Raw genomic sequence first — 25,270 nt, forward strand, 5'->3', positions numbered from 1 at the left:
ATGATCTAGTATTGATATACAAGGAACCTTTTAGTACTAGCATCAATGACTGTGTCAAAAACTGTGCCACAGTGATGAATCTTCAATCCCCGTCATACATAAATCTCCTCCGCAATTCTTAATGCAAAACGAATGCAAGACATTCCTTCAGCGACTAAAACTTTTCACTGCCAAATATTCTGCCTCTGCCAGACAATGGTACGCATAATGGAGCCTTGCTCTATATACTTGTGAAATTGTAGTATAAATGTTATAATCAGATGAATAACAAAGCTTTGATATTTTCCTTGATATCTGCCTGGCTGAGAGTTATTATCGACGGAAGCCAATAAAACCTTTTCATTCATGCCCAGTTCCCTCATATCATGGAGGTATAGGATTACTTGACGGATTTATACACTATTTGCAACAGTGAGGTTATTGTGCTCACGTGAAATGATGTGTCAACACAAAGCCACAGTAGTCTAAGCCATAGCACAAACCTCCGGGGCAGTTTTATTTTGTTCGTCGATTTGTAAATGGGATTACAAACTGTGCCTTTACGTTCATGGATGTTGCTCGACATAATTTTAAAAAGATACTTCTTCTTTGGGTTGAATTCCACCTACATTCCTTGGTGCTTAATCACCAAATTTCCCGTTTCAATATCACAAGCGCTTTTAATGCACCGAATATACAGAAGGGCGGATGAAAACTGAAAGAAATTGAGACCTGTTGATCACTAGAATATATTGTCAAGCCTTTTGTTTCTGTCTTATACTGGAAGACCCACCACTATAATTCACTTTTAATGATCACTTTCCGTATTGGGATGAATAGGAAGTAAATCATTGTGTACGTATACGGAGGTGGCACAAAGCTGACTGTGACAGCTGGTAAGTGACATATTTTATTACATTTTGAGCAAGCGCATATGTTTCCCGATGAGAAGGGCAATTAGAATCTCACTTAAACTTCAATAAAAAAAGAAATTACAAAAAAAAACTCACTTAAATTATGCAAACGGAGTAGTGCACTATCATAATGTACTTTTGCAAATAGAAAAATGCTAACTCGCTGAGATGTCCCAGAAGAAGTTAAATACGCGCCTTTCCTCCCAAGATAATTCTTTCGTTGGCTTAAAAGAAGAAAATTGAACTTGGAGTACTTTTACAAATCGAAGCGCATCAATTACCCTCGACCTGTTGCATGCCTCCCCCGAGAGTAACTTTAAAGTGTTACCTGATACATTGATATAATGCGATTTTTCATATATTTGTATATTTGAGTGCCGATTAGCTTCCCACTGTCGCAGACATGAGCTACATCGCCATGCGATACCTATATTAGAGAAAACCTCTTTATCGGTTGAAATATATGAAGATTTAGTGTGTAAAGTGAACCCAAGTACGAAAGAAGTTTGAAGATGAAATAGGTTTCAGTACACAAAGGGGTCGATAGAAATATAAACGGTATTTTATTAATTTGATGCTTGGCAGGGAATTTGAATCATAAACTCGTAGTGAAAACAACTTGATACATTGCTGGGATAGAATAAAATGTATTTTATTTAGAAAGACATATCGTCTTCTAACAACCACTTAAAATCCGTGCAAGTCTGGAAATACAGGATGAAACAAATTTTCTCAGACTCGTTTGACTTGTATAACTTTGGTTATATTTTAATGTCAATTGTCAGACTGTTCAGGGAGGGCAGAGGTAGGCGATAGGTGGTTCTGATCGCAAGGCTATAAGAGATACTGTTTGAATGATAACATAATCAACTTAGTCTGTGAAAACGGGACACGATAATATTGTCTCCACCATCTCGCTGAATGCTTCTAAGTCAATTGCCAATTCAAATAAAAATTACACTCCAGATCGTAATGAGTGATATTTCAGGCGTTCAGTATCGCTCAAGATACCAATTATAAAATTGTTAATAAACAGACTGTGTTTCAGTACAAAATATAAAACGGTATGCTAAATTATAGGTTGCAATGGAACCGTTGCTGCGAAACGAGTTTTAATTTTCATCAAATAAATTGAACGATAGTTCCTACAAGTAATTCCTCCCCCGATACAAACACAAAAGAAGGTAAAAGTCTGACCCAGAAAAGCGGAGGGAAGCAATTTGCAAAACTACCCATAATTGATGGAATTTACTTCAACTTATTGCTGTTTGTTTGCTTCACCTTTCTTAGTTTTTAACATGCTGTGGAGCTCCTTTGTCCGAGTTTATCTGGTTTTAAAAATCCACTGAATCTCATTTTTGTTTGTATCTTTGTTGGAACCTAATCCAGCTCTACGTGTTTTGTTTTTTAAATAGGCAAGTAAAAAAGTCGCCTTTGTTAGTATGTAGCGCTGTGTTATATTATTCCATCTGCCAAGCCCATTTTCTCCCAATACTCTAGCAATTAATGCAGACCTTCCCCTCGGGTTTTGATCATTTTCGTGAAAGGAACTTCTCCGTCGTCAAGCACGGTCGATTCCACGCACTTAACCAAACAATTGGGAAGGTGACTTTGTTGAATACTTCCAAACTAAATCAATGCCCTTTCTATTTTGCTGTGCTAATGATAATCGAAAGGAAGCTGTTTGATACCAGCACCTGTTATTCAGTCCAATGAAATGAATGGATGGTTCCTGATCTCGGAGTTGTATCTCAAGATTCCTTCGCTTCGGCAAGTGACATCCCGGGTTTTCTGTCTTGATCTCAAAAACTCAATACATGTATTTTATCTTTCGCTTTCCTTCCCTTGTAAATCCAGTGACGTTACAAATAACGCTTTCAGTTAGTGCCCAAGATTACCCATAAGGCCACGAGTTGGAGCAGAATTAGGCAGTTCGGTGCATCGGTATGCTCCACCATTATATGCACGCAAAGACTTATCAAGAATCTATCAAACAGAGCTTTAAACACTCGAGGATCTGGCCTCTACCTACACCGTGTATGCCAACGAAATCCACAGATTCACCACCCTCTGGCTAATAAAAAAAATCATCCTCATCTCCTTTCTAAATGGACGTCCCTCGGTTCTGACGTTGTACCTTCTGATTCTGGACTCCCTCACAAGAGGAATCATATTTTCCTTGTCCACATTATTTAGGCCTTTCCACACTAGATACGTTTCAACGTGACCACCCTCTTAGTTTTAGTAAATTCCAATGAATAAACGCTCCTGTGGTAGACGTTCAAAATCGTAATCACTTTTGTGAATTTCCTTTGAACTTTCTACAATGTCATCACATCCTTTCTAAGAGGCCTCAAACTGCTCACAATCAAGGATGTGATGCTTTATAAGGCACTGGTAATGAGGCCTTACTGATTGCATTTGCCTTCCTCATCACCGATTCAACTTGCAATTAACCTTTAGATGAATCCTGCACGAGGACACCCAAGTCCCTTTACACCACAGATTCTTTGAAATTTCTCCTCATTCTAGTCTAGACTTTAATTCCTTCTATCGATGTGCATGGCCATACACTTCGTCTTTCTCTTACAACTGTTACTTTTTTGCTCATTGTCCCAATCAGTCTAAGTCCTTCCGCAGACTCCCTGTCTTCTCAACACTACCCGGCTCTCAGCATATCTGGAATCCTCTGCAAACGGCCACAAAGTCATCAACTCTGTCATGCAATTCATTGGCATATAACGTGAAAAGTAGCAGCCCAACAGACCACTGTAGAATACCAGAGTCACCGCAGCCAACAAATACAGACTTGCATTATTCCCTCTCTTTGCCTCTTGCTTATCAGCCAATGCTCTGTCCATGCTAGTATCTTTCCTCTAATACCGACGCTACTTCTTCAAAGAGTTCTAAATGATTTGAGAGGATTTTCTCTTCAGGAAAGTTTTCTCTTTCAAGTAACCCTAAGCCTCAGCCTTAACAGTCGAATCAAGTATTTTCCAACCACTGAGGTAAGCTTGACTGGCCTATAATTTATTTTACTCAGCTTCCCTCCTTTCCTGAAGAGTGGAGCGACATTTGCAATTTTACAGCCCTCCGGAATCATGCCAGAATCTAGTGATTCTTGAAAGATCACTACTAAAGTACGATCATCAGTCACTGAAGGTGAATGAGCAAGTGCAGCAGGCAGTGAAGAAGGCTAATGGAATGTTGGCCTTTATTACAAAGGGAATTGAGTACAAGAGCAAGGATATTCTTTTGCATTTGTACAGGGCCCTGGTGAGACCACACCTGGAGTATTGTGTACAGTTTTGGTCTCCAGGGTTAAGGAAGGACATCCTGGCTATAGAGAAAGTGTAGCGTTGATTCACTCGGTTAATTCCTGGGATGTCCGGACTGTCTTATGCAGAGAGGTTAGAGAGACTGGGCTTGTACACGCTGGAATTAAGGTGATTGAGAGGGGATCTGATTGTAACATATAAGATTATTAAGGGATTGGACACGATAGAGGCAGGAAATATGTTCCAGATGCTGTGAGAGTCCAGTACCAGAGGGCATGGTTTGAGAATAAGGGGTAGGTCATTTAGGACAGAGTTAAGGAAAAACCTCTTCTCCCAGAGAGTTGTGGGGGTCTGGAATGCACTGCCTCAGAAGGCAGTGGAGGCCAATTCTCTGGATGCTTTCAAGAAGGAGATAGATAGGTATCTTATGGATAGGGGAATCAAGGGATATGGGGACAAGGCAGGAACCGGGTATTGATAGTAGATGATCAGCCATGATCTCAGAATGGCGGTGCAGTCTCGAAGGGCCAAATGGTCTACTTCTGCACCTATTGTCTATTGTCTATCTATTGTCTATAAAGCCTCCACAATCTCATCAGCTACCACTTTTAGAACCGTAGGCTGTAGTCCATTTGGTCCAGATGACTTATCCACCTGCAGTCCTATCAGCTTGCCAAGCACCTTCTCCCTAGTAATACAATATCTCCCATCCATGCTTTATTACGCTTGCTGTTCCTTAACTCTACCTATAACGATTCTACATCTTCGATCCTATATCACCACTTTCTCAGGATTGAATTTCATTTTCTCCCAACAGAATCACGTCATCCCTTCTGCCTACCTGTCAGTTCTTTCCATACAATGTGCATCCTTGGATGTTAAGCTCCCAACTGTAATCTTCTTTCAGCCATGACTACATCGTCATATCCGCCAGTCTCAAACTGCGCTACAAATCATCTACCTTATTTCGCAAACTGCATGCATTCAGATATAAGATCTTCTGTCCAGTATTCGTCACCATTTTTCCACTTGTCTCTCTGTTACACTACAAATCACTGACTGTCATTTTGCCCAATCATCTATCTGACCTTCTTGAAAATCCCACTGCACACTGCCTCTGCTTGCATACCAGCTGCCACGTCCTCAGCACTATCTCTCAGTCTCCTATCCTCTCACCAAGTTAGTTGAAACCCTCTTCAACAGCTCTTGTAAACATTCCCGCAAGTATATTGATCCCCAAACACGCTCCTATTGTGTAGGTCATCCAGAAGAGATCCCAATGATCTTAAACAGTGCCCCTGCACTATTTCCTCAACCATACATTCATCTGCTGGACCATCCTATTTTGAACTTCACTGTGGTGTAACACAGGCAGAACTCCAGAGAGTACAGTACAACACTAGAGGTCCTGGTTTTCAGCTTTTTACTTAGCAGCTTAAATTCTCTTTTCAGGGCTCCTCCCTTTTCCTACCTATGCCTTTGGTGTTACTGTGTACCCAGACTTCTGGCTGCTCATCTTCCCCATTTAAAATTCTTTGGATCCATTCTGAGACGTCTCTGAAACTTGCACTTAGGAAGCAACATACTATCTGGGTGACTCTATCGTGTCCATAGATTCTGGCGTCAACTGTTCCTATCACTAGAGCAAACACGAGAAAATCTGCAGCTGCTGGAAATTCAAACAACAACACACACAAAATGCTGGTAGAACACAGCAGGCCAGGCAGCATCTATAGGGAGAAGCACTGTCGACGTTTAGGGCCAAGGGTTCTCCCTATAGATGCTGCCTGGCCTGCTCTGTTCCACCAGCATTTTGTGTGTGTTGTTGTTCCTATCACTAGTTCAGTCCTCTTCTGCCCCCTTTCTGTTTGAGCCATAGCAGCAGATGCAGTGCCAGAAACCCTAACGCTGCGGTTTCCTCCTGCTGGTAGGTCGTCTTAGTGCAAAACACACACACACACACACGCACACACACACACACGCACACACACACACACACACACACACACACACACACACACACACACACACACACACACACACACACACACACACACACACACACACACACAAATGTGGTATACTTATTATTGACGGGAACAGCCACAGAGGTATTCGGCATTGGCTGCCGATTTTCTTTCCTTCTCCTGACAGTCACAAAGCTTCGGGGTGACCACTTCCTGTAGGTGCTATGTCTCACCTCCTCATTTTCCCGTATGAGCCGAAGGTCAACGAGATGCAGCTCCAGTTCCATAACACGCTGTTTGAGGAGCTGCAGTTCGGTCAACCTGATGCAAATGTGTTTATCCAGAAGGCTGGAGGTCTCCCAGCATTACACGTCTCCGACAAATAACACAACAAGTCCCTGGAGCAATCCTCACTGCCCTATGTACCAACCGAGGAAGATTGTGGAAGAAGAAAATAACCAGATACTTGCCTTGCCCAAGCGTGTTGTCGCTCAAGCCTGGTGAGTCAGATGCTCCCTACTCCAACACTGGTCCACTCACACAATGACTGCTCTGCTTGTCGCTTCCTCGTTTTTATTTGTTCACTTGCCCACCTCATGTAAAATACGCAGGTGATTGAGAGGTCACCTCTCAAGATTCTGGCGCAGTCATGCGTGAGAAGACCCAGAAGGAATGAGGCTTTTAATTCCATAGTATCCAATGTGAGCCCAACCTCCTCCATCCTGCAAACTGTAGGGATCCATGTATTTTCCAAATAGGATCATGGGTTTTGCCTGCACGCACCCTTCAGACAGTGACTTCATAACCCCAGCAACATTATGGATGTGATTCCTCATCCCATTACCCTCAACTGGTCCAACGATGTAATTAAATCTGCCCACCAACTCTATTCATCCTTGGCTTCTGACTCCTTTGCTGACATGAACATTCAAGGCAAGAATGCAAATTTACAAATTAGGAAATGGACCTGGCCATCCCGTCGCTAATCCTACTTCTCCACTTCACCGTCGTCAATCTTATTATGAGATTTAGCTTTCACTCCCCACCCGTGATATGTGATTGCCCTTTGCTTTGTATGTACGCATCCATTTCTCCTTTAAAAAAGTATTGCAATATCCTTCTACTGCATGTAAGTAATTCCAATATTTGTAATACACTACAAGAGAAAAGAAAACTTTACCTGGACTCTGTCATAAAAGAGGGACTTCATACTTATGCTCCAGTTTCCTCCAACATCCGAAACACGTACAGCTGGTTAGTTAATTTTCAAAAGAATATTATTGACATTGCTTAGAACAATGAGAGAACTTGGGTGGAATTGATGTGGTTGTGGAGACGAATAAACCAAAATGGATTCATGTAGAATCAGTGTAAGTAACTTGTACAAGTTCTGCACACGTTCGGTAGATCGAAACACTTGTTTCTATTTTTTTTCGTTTGTTGCTTTTATTTTATTCAGAGATACAGCACAGAAAGGACTTCCTTTTGCAACTAGTAACGCCACCCTGCAACTCTCCTATTTACCCTAACCTAATCAAAGGACAATTTACTAACTGGTCTGTCTTTGGACAATAGGAATTAATGAGAGTATCGGGAGGAAACCCACACGGTGTCGGGGAGACCGAGCAAACTCCTTAGACATGGCGCCGGAATCGAACTCCAAAATAAGACCCGCCGAGCTGCAATAGCATTGCGCTAACTGCTGAGTTACCATGTGCCTTCTGCTTCTCCAAACCTCGTTCTAAATATCCACGTTTCCTTCATCCTTATCGTTTAGACTAATTATAAATATTCGGGACCCAACACCTATCCACGTGATTCTAGCGAGCACTTGGCATAACGCTATTACAATGTCGGCTATAAGATTGGGGCTTAATTCCAGTCTGTCACAGGAGTTTGTACATTGTGTGCTTTCTCCAGGTGCTCCGGTTTTCTCCCATATTCCAAAGCCCTATGCTTAGGGTTAGTGAGTGTGAGCATGCTATGTCGGCGCCGGAAACAGCGAATGTTGCAGGCTGCCCAGCACATTCCTGGCTAATTTGATTTGACACAAACGGCGCATTTCACGAGTTTGCTTCAGTTTCATCCCACCGGGTACTGGAAATTGTCTCTCGTAGTGTAAAACGGGATGTTTAATGGGAAGGGTGGACTTGGAGAATTAATGTGGTATAATGATCAATGTTATCTAATGCCAGGTTCATCTCAGTGGGCGCACTGTAAACTTGCCATGTTGATTCCCACATTCAGTACACCTCAACACTCATCAACAGCAAGATGCAGTTTGAGAAAATTGTAATTGTGCAGATTATAAAATACAGTGTTGTGGGCTATGGACAGATTGGTAACGTTTCAGATTTGATTAGATTAGATTAGATTTTATTGTCCTTGTGCCGAGTACAGATTCAAAGCCAATGAAATGTAATTAGCATCTGACCAGAAGTGCGAACGAATAGTATTATTTACAAAATACCTGTGAATAAAAAGTAAGTGCTACAGCATACAAATATAAAAGTACTGAGACAGTCCAATATGGGTGCAATTCTGCTTAGCGCTGTGATGTGAGGTTCAGCACAGTCACAGCCTCAGGGAAGAAGCTCTTCTTCAGCCTGCTAGTGCGGAAGCGGAGGCTGCTGTAGCGCCTACCAGATGAGAGGAGAGTAAAAGTTCATGGTTAGGCTGAGGTGCATCCTTGATAATACTTTTCGCCCTGCCCAGCTAGCGTTTATGGTAGATATTCTCAATGGTGGACAATTGGGTGCTGATAATCCGCTGAGCAGTTTTCATCACGTGCTGGAGTGCTTTGCAGTCCGATACGGGACAATTGTCATACCACACTGAGGTGCAGTGCCCTACTCATAGTTTTGCTGTGAGTATTACGTACATCATCATCATCAAAGTACAAAGTTCAAAGTATAATCAAAGTACATATACGTCATCATATATCAGAGAGACGCCATCTCTCTAGCACTACATTCCTCCTTAGAACACCTGGAGAATAAAGACGCATATGTAAGGCTCCTTTTCATCGACTACTGCTCTGCCTTTAATACCATCATTCCGAATAAACGGATTTCGAAGCTCCGGAACCTGGGTCTTAGCACTCAGATCTACAGCTGGATCTTCAGTTTCCTCACGGACAGGACACAGGCTGTAAAAATAGGGGACAAACTCTCTTCTACAATCACTCTGAGCACCGGTGCCCTACAAGACTGTGTACTCAACCCCCTGCTGTACTCACTGTACACCCATTATTGTGTAGCCAAGTTTCCATCAAACTTAATATATAAGATTGCTGATGACACCACAATTGTAGGCCGTATCTTGGGTAATGATCAGTCTGAGTACAGGGAGGAAATTAAGAACCTGGTAGCATGGTGCGCAGACAATAGCCTATCCCTCAATGTCAGCAAGACGAAGGAATTGGTTGTTGACTTCAGAAGGAGTAGCGGACCGCACAACCCTATCTAGATCGTTGGTGCGCAGGTGGAACAGGTCAAAAGCTTTAAGTTTCTTGGGGTGAATATCACAAATGACCTGACTTGGTCAAAACAAGCATAGTCCACTGCCAAGAAAGCCCACCAGCGCCTTTACTTCCTGAGAAAGCTGAAGAAATTCGGCCTGTCCCCTAAAACCCTCACTAATTTTTATAGGTGCACCGTAGAAAGCATTCTTCGAGGGTGCTTCACAACCTGGTATGGAAATTGTCCTGTCCATGACCGGAAGAAGCTGCAGAAGATAGTGAACATAGCCCAACACATTACACAAACCAATCTTCCTTCCTTGGACTCACTATACACCACACGCTGTCGGAGCAGTGCTGCCAGGATAATCAAGGACAAGACCCACCCAGCCAACACACTTTTTGCCCACTTCCCTCTGGGAGAAGGTACAGGAGCATGAAGATTCGTACGGCCAGATTTGGGAACAGCTTCTTTCCAACTGTGATAAGAGTGCTGAACATATCCTGACCCAGATCTGGACCGTACCTTCCAAATATATAGACCTGACTTGCACTACTTTACTTTCCCTTTTCTATTTTCTAATTATGATCTATAATTCAAATTTTTATTATATTTATTTCGATTTGTACTTCAGGGAACGTGAATCGCAGAAGCAAATATCACTGTGATAATTGTACGCTCTAGTATCAATTGTTTAGTGACAATAAAGTATAAAAAAAAATTTAAAATGGAATGCGGGTCATTTAGACCAATACCCGTTCTTAATGTAGATTATAAATTATTTACCATCATGGCCAAACGATTAGAGGAGTTTCTACCCATATTGATACGTAACGATCAGACAGGTTTTATACGACAAAGCCAGAAACAAGACAATATACGAAGGACACTTCACATTATGGATCATATACAAAAAATAAAATCGAAGCAATAGTGATAAGCGTGGACGCTGAAAAAGCATTTGATTCGGTTAATTGGAGTTTTCTATACAGAGTTTTACATAGATTTGGTTTCCAAGACACAATTATTAAAACTATACATGCACAATATGACAATCCTACTGCTAGGATTAAAATCAATGGATATTTATCAAATAGCTTTACCCTAGAAAGGGGCACGAGACAGGGTTGTGCATGATCACCGCTACTCTTCGCGTTATATCTGGAACCATTAGCTCAATACATCAGACAACATGAAGGTTTCGGGGAATTACTATTAAAGGGACAGAGCATAAATGGCTTGTAATGCGGATGACAGTTTGATCTATCTAGGGCAACCAGCATACTCTTTACCTAAACTGATGCAATCCTTTGAACAATATGGTCAATTATCAGGATACAAGATCAACATAGATAAAACCCAATTACTTTCTTATTACTATAGCCCACCAAGGGAAATTGAAAGTAGGTACCCCTGGGCATGGCACACAGAGTCTTTCAAATATTTGGGCATCATTATGCTAAAAGATTTGGCAAAATTATCAGAAGTAATTTTCAGCCTTTATGATAGATAGATAGATAGATAGATAGATAGATAGATAGATAGATAGATAGATAGATAGATAGATAGATAGATAGATAGATAGATAGATAGATAGATAGATAGATACTTTATTCATCCCCATGGGGAAATTCAACTTTTTTCCAATGTCCCATACACTTGTTGTAGCAAAACTAATTACATATTGTTACATACTAATTACATAATTATATAAAAAAATTAAAGAAGATATGGCAAGATGGAACCTGATTCCCTTTTTTCAGTCTCAGTTCAAGGATTGAGTCTATTAAAATGAATATACTTCCCAGACTGTTATATCTCTTTCAGACCCTACCAACAGAGATTAATCAAAATCAATTCAATGAATGAAACAAGATGCTATCAAGGTATACTTGGCGGGTTAAAAGGCCTAGAGTTCGTCTCAAAACTTTGCAATTAGCAAAGGAAAAGTGAGGATGGGGCCTACCTTCTTTTAGAGATTATTATTTTGCAGCACAGTTGAGAGCTGTAATATGTTGGTGCAACCCATCATGTGACGCTCAATGGAAAAACATTGAGGAGCGGGTACTTCCCATCCCCATACAAGCAATTTTGACTGATAACAACCTGCAAAGGTACATTAATACTATTGCTAACCCATGGGTGAAATTGACTATTAAAATATGGAAAACTACTATAAAAGGATATAATCTGGAGGGAGATATTGCAATTCTTAAATGGTGTGCATATGACTCGGATTTTACACCAAATAAATTGGATGCTAGAATTAGGGACTGGACAGCTAAAGGAAAACAGTTCTTTGCAACATAATGAAAGAAGGAACACTATTCAGTTTTGAAATGCTTAAAGAGAAACACATAATAGAAAAACAACATTTTTATCGGTATTTACAGATGCGACAATATGGTAATAAGACACTTAAAAATGTAACCAAGGCAAGTACATGCTTGATAGAGCTATTTAGAAAAGCATATAATTCAGATAATGGTATTAGAATCATTTCAAGCATATATAAGGGGATGTCAAAACTTAAAACACATTGGACTTCATACATTAAATCAAAATGGGAGAAGGAAGGAGGGATAATGATATCTGCGGACGAATGGACAATAATATGGAGGTATCAATGGAAGTGTACCCATTCACAGAAATGGAGGGGGTTTGGATGGAAAATTTTGACGATGTTTTATTACACCGTCTCAGAAATCCCATTATGATAGTAACCTCCCTGTCTGTTGGAGAAATTGTGGAAATCAAAATGCAAATCATTAACATAATTTTTGGGATTGCCCTGTTATCAAAAACTATTGGAGGGGGATACACAATGCCCTACAAGACATATTTGAATGTGAAATACCCTTAGAGAGTAAGACCATATATTTTGGATCTATACCTCAAGAATGGTTGAAAAGAGTTAAATATTTAATGAATATACTGTTGGTGGCTGGTAAAAAGACTCTTCATGGGAAATGGTTATCACAGGAGAGCCCAACTTTAAATACATGGATGGAAATTACAATGAACATTTACAAAATGGAGAAGATAACAGCATCTGTTAATCATAAGCTGGAACAATTTGATTCATAATGGGGAAAAATGGCTTAACTACATAATGCCTCATAGGACTGATTTTATTCTCAAAAATCAATGAATATGTTGTAAAAAAAAAAGATCACTCCCTGCTCGTACAAAGTTCTTTCTTTTTGCTTGTTTTTTGTTCTTTCCACTCTTTTCTATAAGTGTATACCTCAGATAAATATTCTGTGGAGATCTGTGATATATATGACTATATGATATATATGTACAATGCTGAAAAACATCTTATGGAAATGTTTGTCTGATGATGAACTTCAATTTAAAATAAATTACAAAAAAGGGAAGAAATAAATGAAAGGAAGAAAGTAGTCGAGGCAACCACCCGACGACTCCAACCGTTAAACTTTGTGGTAAACTGGTCTTTCATTCTTGAATAAATACATGGAATGACCTTAGACGCTGCATATTTTGCCACCTTTTTCAATCTAATATTCGCTTCCACGATCTAGCTTTCTGTGTTCTGTCCTCCCTCGGCTAGCTCCATACCTCTGACTATTCTGCCACAAGCCACTGACCCCTTCCCCACTCCGGTATTTTATCACTGTCGTCCTTTCAGGGAAAGTCTGAATGCATCCGTCCCATCACCCTTCTTTATTATTAAATTGAAATCATTGCTAAGTTTCAGGTTCGTCATCAGTAAATCATCCTCTCAATTTTGTGCTCTAGGTTTCGCATTGTTTCTCAGAGATCCTACCGTTGAAGAAATGTGCACAAACAAAACTGCCACACTGGTGTGTGAAGTGATCGCCATAACTCCAGCTGAGGTTTCCATATCTTGGAGAGTGGGTGGAAAGGAAAGGGCTGATGGTGTTCAAACAGGACAAGCAACAAAGTTCGGAAGCCAATACCTGACAGTCAGCCGTTTGACCAGCAGCGTTGCGGAGTGGGACAGCGGGGTAGAATACTCCTGCTCGGTAGAGGAAAATCAATTAGGTACACCGTTATCAAAACGGACACGAAACACAAAAGGTGGGTGCAATAAGAACAATCGAACTGCAAAGTAGTGTAGATGCAGAAAGAGGAACAGAAACTGCTGGATGTCAGGCAGCAGATTGCAGAGCAAAACAGGCAAAACTGTGAGTGAGTTGCCCTCTGGTAGAGCCGTAAGTTAATACAAAATTCAGGGGAAGACTCAGGGGAGTTGAAAGTTTGGGGGCAAAAATTTAGTGGTAACACTTAGGGTAACATCTTTACTCAGAGAGTTGTAGCTGTGTGGAACGAGCTTCCAGTATAAGTGGTAGCGGCAAGTTCGATATTGTCATTTTTTAAAAATTGGATAGGTATATGGACAGGAAAAGAATAGAGGGTTATGGGCTGAGTGCAAGTCGGTGGGACTAGGTGAGCATTCGGCACAGACTAGAAGGGCAGAGATGGCCTGTTTCCGTGCTGTAATTGTTATATAGTTATATGGCTACATAAAATGGTTATAGGACGGGCGTCAATGTTGAGGCTGTGCCATCTACGTCTTGATACCCCACCATAGCAAATATCCTTTCCACATCTCCCTATCTCGTCCTCTCAACATTAGGGAGGTTTCAATGAGATCCACACGCATTCTTCTAAATTCCAGTGAGTACATTTCCAAAGCTGCCATACGCTCAGCATATGTTCTCCCCGTCATTCCTGGAATCACCCTCATGAACCTCCTCTGGACTCTCTTCAATGACAACACATCCTTTCTGTGATATTGGGCCCTAAACCGTTGACAATACTTTAAGTGCGGCCTGATTAGTGCCTTATAAATGCTCAGCACAAACTCCTTGCCGTTATATTCTGTTTCCCTCGAAATAAATGCCAACTTTGCATTGGACCTTCTTTACCACAAACTCAATCTGTAAATGAACCTTCTGGCAGTCTTGCACGAGGACATCTAAGTTCCTCTGCACCGTTGGTATTTGAAGCTTTTCCCCATTTAGATAATAGTCCGCACTATTGTTCCTTTTGCCAAAATGTATTATCATACATTTCCCAACACAATGTTCCATTTGCCACCTTTTTGTCCATTCTTCCAATTTCTCTAAGCCCTGCTGCAATTGCATTGCTTCCTCAGCACTACCTGCGCCTCCACCTTTCTTCGTATCATCCGCAAATTTTGCCACGAAGCCATCAATTCCATTATGTGAACCATTGATAAACAATGTGAAAAACAGGTGTCCTATTCCTGACCCGTGAAGAACACCACTAGTCCCCGGCAGCCAACCAGAAAAAGGATCATTTTATTCCCATTCACTGCCTCCTGTCTGTCAGCTATTCTGGAATCCATACTAGCATCTTTCCGGTAAAGAGATGGGGTTTTATCTTGTTGAGCAGCCTCAGTTGTGGCATCTTATCACACCACTTCTGAAAATCCAAGTAAATAACATTCACACCCTCGCCTCTGTCCACCCTAGTTGTTACTTGAAGAATTCTAAAAGATTTGTCAGGCAAGATTTCCCTTCACAGAAACCATGCTTACTTTGACTTTTAACATCGGTCTCCAAGTACCTCAACACTTCACCCTTAATAATAGACTCCAACACTTTCCCAACCACTGAGATTAGGCTAACTGGCCTATAACCCTCCCTCCTTAAAGAGTTGAGAGACATTTGCCATTTTCCAGTCCTCCGGGACCATGCCAGAATCAAGTGACTCTTGAAAGATCCTGGCCAATGCATCCGTTATCTCTTCAGCAACCTCTCTCAAGAGTCTGGGATGTAAACCATTTGACCTAGGTGACTTACGTACCTTAAGACCTTTAAGTTTGCCTTGCACTTTTTTCCTTTGTAATAGCAATAGCACTCACTCCTGCTCCCTGATGCCCATTGACCTCTGGCACACTGCTAGTGTCTTCCACAGTGAAGACAGGTGCAAAGTACCCATTACGTTCATCTGACATTTCTTTGTCCCCATTACTACCTTACCAGTATCATTTTCTAATAGTCCAATATTACCCCTCACCTCCCTTTTACCCTTTATATAATTGAATAAAATTTAATATCCTGCTTTATATTATTGGCTAGTCTGTCCTCAAATTTCACTTTTTCCCTTTTTATAGCTTTTTTTTAGTTGCCTTTTGTTTGGATTTTAAACGTTTCCCAATCATCTAAATTCCCACTCACTTCTGCTACCTTATATGCCCTTTGCTTGGCTTTTACACAGTCCTTATCTTCCTTTGTCAGCCACGGTTGCCTACCCCTTCCATTTGAGAACTTCTTCCTCTGTGGCACATATCTATCCTGCGCCTTGTGGAACTATTCCCAGAAACTTCAGCCATCTCTGCTCTGCCGTTATCCCCGCCAATATTCTCTTCCAATCTACCTGGACAAGCTCCTCTCTCGTGCCTCTGCAATTCCGTGTATTCCATTGCGATACAGATACATGCGAGTTATGCTTCTCAATGACCCCAACTAACCAACCCGGTATGTTCTTCTTTGACTCTGGGAAGAAACTGGAGCAGCTGGGGAAAACCCGTGCATTCCACGGGGACAACGTAGAGACTCCTTATAGAACAGCGCAGGCATTAAACTCCGAACTCCAAAACGTTCCGAGCGGTAATAGCGTCGCGCTACCGTGGCTCCGTGTTGTTGGTTGGCAAAGGTCGGAACCACTATTTGCACCAAAGAAAATAAAGAAAATCAATTATACAATCACAAAGACGTCATCGTATTAGGTAGTTAGGGCAGTTTAGTACCCTTAAGAAGCTTCATGAGTGAACTCTTTTTCATGATAAGCACAGATGGTCGTTTATGTCAGCATATTGAACAAATCCAGTCACAATTCTCATCAAATGAAGCAGTCCATGTCTTGCGGGAAGATCGATATCAGATCCTAAAGTTGACAGCGATTGCAAAGTGAGATTTCTGCGGCATAAGTTCTAAACAATAACTAAAATTAATTGTAACAATCTGCTCCGCATATTCAATGGTTCACGCACAAGAACATTCAGACCACACCGAACACCAACATTTTCCAGTTTCCGACCATTCATAAAATATACTATCGTCAAATTTATTTCTCCTCAGTCGATATCCTCACGTTTTCCACGTAACATTCAATCTGCTGAGTACTTACCAATTTACTTACCTTGTGTAAATCCCACCAAATTCTCCCAGAATCTTTCCCACAGCCCACGATTCCACATAACTTCTATTCCCAGTAAACAGACATATTACAGTATATAGAAACATAGAAACATAGAAAATAGGTGCAGGAGTAGGCCATTCGGCCCTTCGAGCCTGCACCGCCATTCAGTATGATCATGGCTGATCTTCCAACTCAGAAACCTGTACCTGCTTTCTCTCAATACCCACTGATCCCTTTAGCCACAAGGGCCATATCTAACATCCTCTTAAATATAGCCAATGAACCGCCCTCAACTGTTTCCTGTGGCAGAGAATTCCACAGATTCACCACTCTCTGTGTGAAGAAGTTTTTCTTTATCCTGGTCCTAAAAGGCTTCCACTTTATCCTTAAACTGTGACCCCTCGTTCTGGACTTCCCCAACATCAGAAGCAATCTTTCTGCATCTAACCTGTCCAATCCCTTTAGAATTTTATACGTTTCAATAAGATTCCCCCTCAATCTTCTAAATTCCAGTGACTATAAGCCTAGTCGATCCAGTCTTTTTTCATATGAAAGTCCTGCCATCCCAGGAATCAATCTGGTGAACCTTCTCTGTACTCCCTCTATGGCAAGAATGTCTTTCCTCAGATTAGGGGACCAAAACTGCACACAATATTCTAGGTGCGGTCTCACCAAGGCCTTGTACCACCTGCTGTACCTGCATGCCCACCTTCAATGACTGGTGTACCAAGACACCCAGGTCTCGTTGCACCTCCCCTTTTCCTAATCGGCCACCGTTCAGATCATAATCTGTTTTCCTGTTCTTGCAACCAAAGTGGATAACCTCACATTTATCCACATTAAATTGCATCTGCCATGAATTTGCCCACTCACCTAACCTATCCAAGTCACCCTGCACCCTCTTAGCATCCTCCTCACAGCTAACACCGCCGCCCAGCTTCGTGTCATCCGCAAACTTGGAGAAGCTGCATTTAATTCCCTCGTCTAAATCATTAATATATATTGCAAACAACTGGGGTCCCAGCACTGAGCCTTGCGGTACCCCACTAGTCTCTGCCTGCCATTCTGAAAAGATCCCGTTTACTCCCACTCTTTGCTTCCTGTCTGCCAACCAATTCTCTATCCACATCAATACCATACCCCCAATACCGTGTGCTTTAAGTTTGCACACTAATCTCTTGTGTGGGACCTTGTCAAAAGCCTTTTGAAAATCTAAATATACCACTTCCACTGGCTCTCCCCTATCGATTCTACTAGTTACATCTTCCAAAAATTCTATAAGATTCGTCAGACATGATTTTCCTTTCACAAATCCATGCTGAATTTGTCCGATGATTTCACCTCTTTCCAAATGTGCTGTTATCACATCTTTGATAACCGACTCTAGCATTTTGCCCACCACCGATGTCAGACTAACCGGTCTATAGTTTCTCTCTCCCACCTTTTTTAAAAAGTGGAGTTACATTTGCCACCCTCCAATCCTCAGGAACTAATCCAGAATCTAAGGAGTTTTGAAAAATTATCACTAATGCATCCACTATTTCTTGGGCTACTTCCTTAAGCACTCTGGGATGCAGACCATCTGGTCCTGGGAATTTATCTGCCTTTAATCCCTTCAATTTACCTAACACCACTTCCCTACTAACATGCATTTCCCTCAGTTCCTCCATCTCACTAGACGCTCGATCCCTTACTATTTCCAGAAGATTATTTATGTCTTCTTTAGTGAAGACAGAACCAAAGTAGTTATTCAATTGGTCTGCCATGTCTTTGTTCCCTATGATCAATTCACCTGTTTCTGACTGTAAAGGACCTACATTTGTCTTGACCAATCTTTTTCTTTTCGCATATCTATAAAAGCTTTTACAGTCAGTTTTTATGTTCCCTGCCAGCTTTCTCTCATAATCTTTTTTCCCTTTCCTAATTAAGCCGTTTGTCCTCCTCTGCTGGTCTCTGAATTTCTCCCAGTCCTCAGGTGTGCCGCTTTTTTTGGCTAATTTATATGTTTCTTCTTTGGACTTGATACTATCCCTAATTTCCCTTGTCAGCCACGGGTGCACTACCTACCCTGGTTTATTCTTTTGCCAAACTGGGATGAACAATTGTTGTAGTTCATCCATGCGATCTTTAAATGATTGCCACTGAATATCCACCGTCAACCCTTTAAGTATCATTTGCCAGTCTATCTTAGCTAATTCACGTCTCACACCTTCAAAGTTACCCTTCTTTAAGTTCAGAACCTTTGTTTCTGAATTAACTATGTCACTCTCCATCGAAATGAAGAATTCCACCATATTATGGTCACTCTTACCAAAGGGGCCTCACACGACAAGATTGCTAATTAACCCTTCCTCATTACTCAATACCCAATCTAGAATGGCCTGCTCTCTAGTTGGTTCCTCAACATGTTGGTTCAGAAAACCATCACGCATACTTTCCAAGAAATCCTCTTCCTCAACACCCTTACCAATTTGGTTCACCCAATCTATATGTAGATTGAAGTCACCCATTATAACTACTGTTCTTTTATTGCACGCATTTCTAATTTCCTGTTTAATGACATCCCCAACCTCACTACTGCTGTTAGGTGGCCTGTGCACAACTCCCGCCAGCGTTTTCTGCCCCTTAGTGTTATGCAGCTGTACCCATATCGATTCCACATCCTCCAGGCTAATGTCTTTCCTTTCTATTGCGTTAATCTCCTCTCTAACCAGCAATGCTACCCCCACCTCCTTTCCTTTCCTGTCTCTCCCTCCTGAATATTGAATATCCCAAGATGTTGAGCTCCCATCCTTGGTCACCCTGGAGCTATGTCTCTGTGATCCCAACTATATCATATTCATTAATAACTATCTGCACATTCAATTCATCCACCTTGTTACGAATGCTCCTCGCATTGACACTCAAAGCCTTCAGGCTTCTTTTTACAACACTCTTAGCCCTTATACAATTATGTTGAAAAGTTGCTCTTTTTGCTTTTTGCTTTGGATTTGCCTGCCTGCCACTTTTACTTTTCACCTTACTACGTTTTGCTTCTACCCCATTTCACACCCCCTCTGTCTCTCTGCACTTGTTCCCATCCCCCTGCCACATTAGTTTAAAGCCTCTTGAACAGCAGTAGCAAACGCTCCCCCTAGGACATTGGTTCCAGTCCAGCCCAGGTGCAGACCGTCCTGTTTATACCGGTCCCACCTCTCCAGAACTGGATCCAATGCCCCAGAAATTTGAATCCCTCCCCTTTGCACCATTTTTCAAGCCACGTATTCATCTGAAATATCCTCCTATTTCTACTCTGACTAGCACGTGGCACTGGTAGTAATCCAGAGATTATTACCTTTGTGGTCCTATTTTTAGTTTATCTCCTAACTCCCTAAATTCACCGTGTAGGACCTCATCCCGTTTTTTACCTATATCGTTGGTATATCCCCCAGTAATATCATTGAAATAGATTCAGAGCATCTGAGGCCCCAGTATCGATCACTGTGATATCCTGTTCGCCACAGCTTGTAAGGCCGTAAACCCTTACAGGGTTCGCTTCTGGTACATGGTTGCTGTACTGTTTAACATGCACAAAATAGACTGCTTTTATTCACCCGTGCTACTCTGACAGTATCACCCAAACACAAAATACCATGATGGACTGAGGCTTCAAATATGCGGGTGTCACTTGGAAATAGAGTATGGCACCTTCCCTTCAATTTCGATGGGTTTATATCCTGTAACTCACCACCCAACAGCTGTGAAAATTATGCTTCACCAGAAGCATTGAAGCAATTCAGGAAAATAGCTCACATTTTCTATGCAAGACAGGTAAATAATGAACTTACGAGCTGCATCGAGAATCGAAACAAAAGTAATAAAGCAAAATTACTAAAGGCTCATACACATTTGAAACTGAATTTATCCTCCTAAAGTTACTGTATTTTAATTCCACAGTTTATATCTTTTTCTGGAATGCGTTGGGTGGTAAATAATGCAGGTGTCGGCTCATACATCGCAGCAGAGTTTTATAATTTTCAAGATCAATTAAGTGGCAAGCGCTTCCTTCGAATATGTAGTTCCATTACATTTTATGGCACGTGGTAACCTACAGAGTCAACGTGGCCGCTTCGGTTTCACGTTACTGGCAATTTTTTCTATTTCTAGTGGAGTAACTCCCACAAAATATGACTGAAAATATTGAAGAGCTGGCAGTCAGTCCTCGGTTAGTAAAGTAGTGATGTATTGAATGCTAATCACACAACATGTTCTTTATTAGAATTCAGTGGCACGTTATATTTTGTTTTCTTATTTCGAAGAGCGTGTTACTCCGTCCATAATGCAGAAAGTACTGCAGTTTTAACTGAGTATAACTTTCCGCTTAATAGTTCTTTTCGATCAACTTATTTCAGAATCACACTGGGGACTGGCAGACAAAACCTTTTGCTCATTTTGTGTGAATACCTTTGAAGGAGGCCACGTTTTCCCTCAGTATTTTGAAGATCTAAGGCGGAACGTTTGCATCCCTGAATGGGAAAAAGTACTTACTGATAAAGTCATGTCAGTGTACTGTTTGCGCTGTGGTATCTATAATCGGGAGAGTCAATGAGGATATCAGACAAGGAAAATAGAGGAGTTGGGTTGATAAGGCAAGTATAGCTGTATTAGGGAAGCAGAAAAAAATGTCACAGAGAAATGCGTAGTAAGTGGGATTATGAGCTACTCCGGCCTGGTTATAGTTGTTATAATCCACATCTTGAACATCACAGAATGAATATAACCATTCCCACTTTTTTGCCAGAAGAATGCTTTATGGCTGACATTAATGCCATCATAAAAAGGCCTTCCTTTGAAGAGATTTGGATGCTTCGGAAGGCAACAATTGTGTGCGAAGTGGTTTACACAGATTTACAGAATGTCACAGTCTCCTGGCAAGTAAATGGGAGTCAGAGAATGAACGGAGTAGAGACGCGCGGTCCGGAGAGGAGGGGAAGTAAATCCGTCATCATCAGCAAACTGAAGATCAGTGTGGAGGAGTGGAACAGTGGAACCGAATACCTCTGCTTCGTAGAAGAACGTGATCTGCCAACACCACTGACAATCGCCACCAAAAAAAACAAGGGTAAGCGCAATTAACTGCCGTCTTGAGTACGCATGGTGTATCAAACAAACTTTTTGGCTGTGACATTTTTTGACCTAATCAATAGAATTGAAAACATAATCTCCTCCATTCCGTTGCGTAACAGCAATCCAGAAGAAAACAAATGATCAGGACACCCGTGGTAACGTAGAAAAGAAGTAAATACACAAAACTGCAAAACTATACATGGTATCTTAATAACAAAGAGCAAATGCAACACCTTATTTATACCTGGAGCTGATATGTCTTGTGTTGAAAAGCTGATCTAATTTCTGAGTTTATTGATATTTGAACATCCGGAGTCTGGTGAAGATACAAATCTGCAAGTCAAAGATGAAACTAATTTAAGATATATTTTTCCCTTCCAGTTACTGAAATGCACCGTCCTAAAGCCTACCTCTTGTACCCATCAGCTGAGGAGATTCAAGCGGAGGAAGCAGCTACCCTAATTTGTCTCGTGACCGGTTTTTATCCAGAAGATATATACGTCGGCTGGATGGCTAATGACAACCTTTTGCATTCGGGATACTCCATCCAGTTTAACAGCGATAAGGAAAACGGCTCTAACTCGGTTACCAGCAAACTGAGGATCAGCGCAGAAGACTGGGAGAAGGGAACCACCTATAGCTGTTTGGTTGGACATCCGTCGCTACAAACAAATATAGTCAGAAGTATTAATAAATCCCAGGGTAAACCTACTTTAGTTAATATGTCAGTTGTTCTAACTGACAGCTTTAAATCGTGCGTCTAATCATCCTTGATTTGATGACTAGTAGCTTGGAAGTGTTTCTTGCTTACTGCGTAGCTGTTTGAGTTTCCGTTTTGATGATTTACTGAAGACCACGCATAGCATTCACTCTTCAGATTATCCTACCGCAAATGAAATATTCCATTAATTTCATTTATTCATTAACATTCTGATGAGCTCTCGATAGCATTAGAATTTTTTTTAACTTTACGTTGATTCTGAAAATGTAGTACTTCAGAGATGCTAGTAAGTCGCGGAATAGATACCAGATAACGATTTATTCTGTACGCCACATTATATTGAAATAAATTCAGAATGAAAACTTCTTGGTTTCCACATGTGTGTTCTTATTTTTGCTCTTAAGAGTAAAACATTTTTCAGTTTCTTTATATTAGCTTCATTAATATATATAGTATTGTTCTATTCTTTCCTTTTCACGTGTCGCAAATATGGCAGGGAGACGAGAGAGGTAACGATATAGGGCAAATTACTAAGGTTATTCAGATCCTAGCGGCTCGTGGAGATTAGATTCGAGATCTGATTTGACGGATAGGCTCATTCGTGCATGTGTACCTGCCATCTGAACTTTAAAAGCAAATGGTGCATAGACAATAGACAACAGCACGGAATAATATCAGGCTCAGAATAATTTTCTTTGACATTGTCGCGAATTTTATTGTTTTGCAGCAGCAGTACAATGCAATACATAAAACATGCTAGAAGTACAATATGAAAGAGATGCTTAAAAATAAATAAGTGGTGATAAAAGGGGGAAATTAGTGATGTAGTTTCAGTGGGTTCATGGATTGTTCAGAATCTGATGAAGAAGGAACAGAAGCTGTTCCTAAAAAGTTGAGTGTGTGCCTTCATACTCCTGTACTTCTGATGGCAGTAATGAGAAGATGGTACATCCTGGATGGTGGGAGCCATTAATGATTGTTGCCAACCCCTTGAGGCACCGCCTTTTGACATGTTCTCAATGTTGGGGCGCCTCGTGCCTATGGATAGCTGCACACAACCCTCTGCAGTATTTACGGTTCCCATGCAATGGTGCCTAAATACCAGCTGGCGATTTAGCCAGTTAGAATGCTGACGTTTTGAATGTTAGACGTGCAAAAATTTGGCAGGGTCTTTGGTGATATACCAAATCTTCTCCAGCTCTTAATAAAATATACCAGTGACGTGCTTATTTCCCTATTTACATCCATATATTGGGATCTGGATAGATCTTCAGAGAATACCTCCTGTAACTTGAAATAGCTCACCTTTTCCACTGCCGACTCCTCGATTAGGACTGGCGTGTGTTCCTTCGACTTCTGCTTTCTGCTGTCGACAATAAGTTCATTTCTCTTATTGTTGTTGAGAACACGGTTGTTGCTGCGGCACCACTCAACCAGCTGATTAATCTCACTGATGGACGCCTCTTTGTCACACTCTGAGATTCTGCTGACAGCAGTTTCGTTGGCAAATTTATAAATCACATTTCCTTCTCATCTCTTGGTGAATACAGTACACGATGCTTGGTTGCTGATTTCAAGCAGAAACATACCTGATGCTAGGTAAATACTATTGACCTCCATGTTTCATTTGGCCTCTAACACTGATTATACGGCATCCAGTGCTCAATAGAATTGAGAAGGCCGAAACAATCGACATCAGCGAATCCTAAAAGTCGTTCGCCTGCCACCATCCCGGCTCCTAGTGAATGGCTAAAGCAGATTTCATGTTCGCTATTATATGATCTTATTTAACACCTGTTTCTCAGTCTGCCTCTACTGAATTGCCACTATAAAGCTTATGTTTCTATTAGTTCTGAGCACCCATGAACATGGCAATGCCCTCCCAAAAGCTCTTTAGTCTTTCACATTTTATATAACAGAGACTATGCCATCGTGTTCTAGAAGACAGGTTATGTGACTTACCTTCCCTATGCATCTTGACATACATGAGTTATAGATCTGCCAAAGTCTCTCTGTGAAGATAATTATCTTGAAATTGAGAGCTTACACAGCCTCGTCCTTGCCCTCTCAATCTCGTCATGCCCTACCCGATATCTCAAGCTGGATCCCTTTTTGGACTCCTCGGCACAATAATTGGCAGTCATATGAAGGGCCCAAACATTGTAGCCAGTTCAGTGACTGCACATTTCCTCGTCTATTTATATCAATATGCTACATAAATCCAGATGTTTAGATGATGTGTTTTAAATATGTTGTTAAATATTCCCCGTGACTTTTCTGTTAATGGTACTGTGATATCCTAAATAAATACACTTCAATGAGATTATAATCCATCCAGCTGTTCCTCTCGGCCCTGGGCTTTCCGTCTGCCAAACTTGGTTTCGGGCTTTGGCTGCATGATTTTGCTCAGGGCCTGCTTGATATGGTTACGTGAGACAAAGTGAACAACAAGAGAACAGTGTTCAAGTTTAAACAAACACCGACTTAGACTGCAATGGACAATCACGTGTCCAAAATTAACTGATCTGCAAGGAGGGTGTAACCTGTAGTTATATAAAAATTGGTGCGTCAGCTGCAGTCAAATTCAGTCCAATGTTGGTGTCCGGCATTATGAATTCCAAATGAACATCTGAAGTGGTACTCTTAAGTCAGTTTTGTATTATCTTGACTCGTGTAATGGTAACTG

General features: G+C 41.2%; 1 gene segment (V, D, J or C); it reads left to right on the forward strand.

The window, feature by feature from the left end:
- Window positions 1-444: 444 nt before the first annotated feature.
- LOC140716413 (Ig heavy chain C region-like) lies at window positions 445-22,909 on the forward strand. The segment is given in 4 exon segments: window positions 445-875; window positions 13,362-13,664; window positions 21,541-21,858; window positions 22,245-22,909. Coding segments are annotated over 3 exon segments (966 nt in total).
- Window positions 22,910-25,270: the final 2,361 nt, after the last annotated feature.

Source organism: Hemitrygon akajei, chromosome 25 (assembly GCF_048418815.1).
Source record: "Hemitrygon akajei chromosome 25, sHemAka1.3, whole genome shotgun sequence".
Lineage (NCBI taxonomy): Eukaryota > Metazoa > Chordata > Chondrichthyes > Myliobatiformes > Dasyatidae > Hemitrygon > Hemitrygon akajei.